The sequence below is a fragment of the Myotis davidii genome, unplaced genomic scaffold (assembly GCF_000327345.1).
Source record: "Myotis davidii unplaced genomic scaffold, ASM32734v1 scaffold1491, whole genome shotgun sequence".
NCBI classification, from domain to species: domain Eukaryota; kingdom Metazoa; phylum Chordata; class Mammalia; order Chiroptera; family Vespertilionidae; genus Myotis; species Myotis davidii.
The window spans coordinates 310576-315248 of NW_006282604.1; the positions used below are offsets into that span (position 1 = coordinate 310576).

The window sequence follows — 4673 nt, forward strand, 5'->3', positions numbered from 1 at the left end:
ACATTTTACTTTTTGGAGGAAAAATTATGATATATTCCTAGTTTATGGTGACAACAGTTAAGATAAATTTCAGATGGATCAGAGTTGAGATGTGTAATGGGATGGCAGTTAGAGTCACACTATTAGATGTGCAGAGAAAATGGAGGTTTTTTGTTTTGTCTTAAACTGATCCAGAGTTAAAAAAAAACTCCTTCCCTGTGGCAGGTGCATTAACTCTAAACTCTGCGTCATGTGGGAATGGAGAGAGATTCAGGAGTGCAGATTATTTCCATCGTATCATATCACTCTTCTAGTGACCTCCAGCACAGTAAATGGGGACCAGCCACTGGCCGGTGTGGCTCAGTCGGTTGGGTGCTGTCCCATGCCCTTACAGGTTGCCCATTCGATTCCTGGTCAGGGCACCTGCCCAGGTTTTAGGCTCAGTCCCCAGTAGGGGGTGTGCAGGAGGCAGACAGTTGATGTTTTGCTCTCACATCGATGTCTCTCTGTCCCTGCTCCCTTCCTCTCTCTCTAAAAATAAATTTTTTAAATATTTTTTAAAATATATTTTTATTGATTTCAGTTTTCATCTTAACTTCTTTATCACAACCATCATCTTACCACTACCAAATCTAGAAGGGAGAAATTGGGACATTTACAATCGTTCTCCTCCTCCTCCCTGGTTTCTGTAATCCTCAAATGCTTAAAGGGACAGACTTTCCCTCTTCCTTCTTTCTGTGTGGACCCTTGACATAAACCCCTGTGATCAGGAGCCTGGCCTCTGGATATATTGAGAATGGGAAGAATTCACTTGATCTCCAAGTAACAGTGTAGGAATTAAACCATCAAGGAAAATACTGAATAAATTGACATAGATAAAAATGCTTACTCCTGAAGAAATTGAAAAAGATTTAGTTGAATCAGTATAAATTGAAGATAGTATTTATAACAAATACGATTTATTAATCTGATAAATATATAAATCATAGTAATTATTGATGTCTTAAAACAGACACCAACTAGCCTCTCTTACTACATAAAGAAATAACTGAATGCAAGGGGAGAAGTATGTGTAAGGGTTTTGTTGAATCTTAATTGATTTTTATAAAAATACTTTTATTGATTTCAGAGAGGAAGGGAGAGGGAGAGATAAAAACACCAATGATGAGAAAGAATCATTGATCAGCTGCCTCCTCACATCCTACACTTGGGATCAAGCTCACAACCCAGACATATACCCTGACCAGGAATTGAACCGTGACCTCCTGGTTCATGGATTTACATTCAACTACTGAGCCTCACCAGCCGGGCTCTTAATTAATTTTTAACACAATACTGGATTATATACATATTGTGCTCACAGGTAATATAAATTTTTAACATGTACATAGTGTGGAAAAAGGAATGAAAGGAATTGGCTAAAACATTATTCTGGTTTTCTTTCAGCAGAGAGAGAATAGATAATTTTGCTTTTCCTCGTTTTCCAAAATCTCTATAATCAGATTATCTTTTACAGTGAGCAAGTAAAAAAGATACTGGTCTCAATGTTAATCTCCTAGTGTAGTGATTTTATCTCATTACACATACAAACTAATTAGTAAATTTCTGCAACACACCAAAAAGTTTACTTTATACTGATCTGACAAAAAAAATGGGTATAATTTTGACTGACTTACAAAAAAATAGTAATAATAATAATTACCTACCCTTTTTGTTCCAAAGTGACTTTTAAAAAAATTAAGTGCCTATACTTTTACATAAGGATTTCTAGGCACAACCTTATTATGCAACGTGATAAATAGGATGCAACTCTGTTATGTGACATATATTTATGGCTCAAGACAGGGCATGCACACCACATGGCTGTTGTTAATTTGACAGTCTAAGAGAAAAGAGGTCAGTGCCCCTGCCAAATAAGTAGTATTGTATGTTTTACAAATTCTTGTGGCGTACCGTGGCACACTGGTTGAAAATCGCTGTCTTAGTGATTATCATTTGGATAGATTTTGGATAGAAGATAATATACATAAAAAGTCATTTTTTGTTTTCCTTTACTTAAAATAATCTAATTCTTCTCTTTCATTTTTATTTTTTGTTTTAGGAGGCTATCATACAAATAATGAAGATGAGAAAGAAAATTAGTAATGCTCAGCTGCAGACTGAATTAGTAGAAATTTTGAAAAACATGTTCTTGCCACAAAAGAAAATGATAAAAGAGCAAATAGAATGGCTAATAGAGCACAAATACATCAGAAGAGATGAATCTGATATCAACACTTTCATTTATATGGCATAATTTTGAACATCATGGACAACATTAAGAACTCAAATTTTGGAGTGCTTGGGCAGAAAGTTGCAACAGTTTGTGCTGAAGGTTTATTTGGACTTTGATTACATAAATATTAAAATCTCTGCCTTACCTAACAAAACAACTATATTTTGCCAACCACATTAGTTAGCATGATGGCATTCCCTTCATGTCACACACTCTTTAACAGCATGCTCTTTTGTGGGAGACACTTGCATTCATGAAGAGCCCTTTATGAACTTTTAAAAGGAAATTTGACTTATACCCACCAGAAGAAATACAGTTGGGAAGGGTGAGGGTGGGATTCTTACTGCTTTTTTTCTCCTTTTTCCTCTCTTACAAAAATGTACTTGCACAAGGAAGGATCTTCAGATATTTGTGCACTGAAAATTACTGTTATGTGTTGTTTTTAAAATGCAATTAAAACTAGAAATAGCACTCTTGGTTTCTTTTGGTCAAAAGAGTGAGCTGGTCTACACACCATTGGGAGAGGGCAGATGTAGGTGAGGAGATAAGTATTTAATAAGTATCAAATTATTTGTTCAAACACTGCTTCAGTATAATAACTGGATTTTAATGGTGACCTAAGAATGGTATTAAATTTTTCCAACTTACAAATGCTGGCTTTCTTTAATCAAGAGACTGCTGTTTTAGTTGTTTGTTTTTTAATGATAAGGAGTATTTTTTATTTTATATGGCTGGAGAGCTTGTTTTGGAAAAGTGAAGCTTATATTGTTTCTTCAATTGTTTGAAACATGTATGGAGATAGGTTGGTCATTTTGATTGCAAAGTCAAAATAGCAAAGTTAAGTGTGTTTTTTCTAATACACTTAATATATCTATACCTAATATTTGTTCTGCCATTATCCAAATTCATTAAAAACAAGGCAGAAACCTCCTGCTCTCATATAATGCAGTTATATAATTGATCCCTTAATCTGTAGCATAGAAATATGTTGGTATTTTAGTCTCTTGATTAGGGATGTATAGCCTCAGGTTTCCTGATAGGAAGACATTCTGCTTTAAACAAGTAATAAGTACCAGTTACCTACGAGGAAGAGAGAAACCACAACATAGGAAAGACCTGAAAAGCATAAGTAAAAGTGTTGCAATCTTAACATGAACAGTAAACTTGCCAAATACATGTACATATATATTTATATATTTGAAAAATAAACATTTTTTAAATGTTCAGAAGGCAACTCTTACCTTGTTCCTCTTAGTCAATCCAAAGTAGCAACTTACAAGTTGCTGGTAACTGAATATCCAGAGGAGTGAAGATTTCCTACTTGAGGACATGAGCAACTTAGAGGAGAACTCCCCATTGGGAAAGTATGGCTCAACGTGGATTTTTATTCATTATGATACACGTTTCAGATTTTCTTGCAAATTGTTTTACTTCTTGTTTGATATTGAGTAAAATTTTTAACATGCGATTTTGAAGTCAGTCCGATAGGGTGTGCTGGAGCATTGAAGGCTCACAGCATTATCACAGAGTGACTACTGGAGCACTTCACGGAATCTGCCCAACCCCAAGAGGCTTTGCGAGCTGCCTGATAAAGGAAAGCTGATTTAAAACACTTACGGTTTTGCTGATTATAGTCAAATGCCTGTTCTGAAACTCATAGGAAATTGGAATTTTGTTTCTAATTTTAAATCTTACACATGAGTTCTAAGATATCATATGTCAATTATTAGACCAAGTCTATTGTGAAGAATTAATTTAGTGCTCATCATTTTCTCTAATTAAATGACTGCAAACAATGGTTGAATTCTTTAAGGATTGTAATAAATGTGGTCCTTATGTTTAGCAAATAGTTTGCTCTTGGCATATTTGCTTATCCAATACAAGAATGCCAAAGGAAGGAAATATTACAGGCCATTTTTCAAAGTCGAAGATTTATTGTTTTAAATTATAATTGTTCTCAGAACTTTTTTGTAACTTCTAATCATTTTGGTGATTTAATTTAAGAGTGAGAGCCATGATGTTTTGATTTAATAAAGGCAAATTTAATGCAAATGTGGGTAACTCATAGCAAACTTTTCTATTAAATTTTATAAATTTTTAATAGCTAATTATGTCCTAACTGTATTTTGGGGAATAGAACAGCAGTAAATACTGTAGACTCACAGCTTTCATCATTTTTTTTTGTTATGTATACAAAAGTTTAACTACTTTTTGGTATTTATGAAAACCATTCAGTTGACAAGGTGCCTATACCATTACTGAATTTTCTTTAAATACGTTTTGACGATAGATTTGCTAATTTAAATAAAAAGAATCTGAAGAAAAAGAACAATTTACCAGCAATTTGCTAAATACATAATCACAGTTGTATCTTTATCAGGTCCCTTTTCTATAATGTGCACTTAAAATTAGTGCTCTC

At 33.9% G+C, this 4673-nt stretch overlaps 1 protein-coding gene across 1 annotated transcript in view; it reads left to right on the forward strand.

The window, feature by feature from the left end:
- Window positions 1-3352, forward strand: part of CUL5 (cullin 5) — a gene marked incomplete at its 5' end in the record, with an annotated part of 70647 nt that extends 67295 nt beyond the window's left edge. The window contains one exon of the mRNA XM_006753145.1: window positions 2081-3352. Within this exon, the coding sequence (XP_006753208.1) occupies window positions 2081-2275 (195 nt within the window). The remainder of the gene's footprint in view (window positions 1-2080) is intronic.
- Window positions 3353-4673: the final 1321 nt, after the last annotated feature.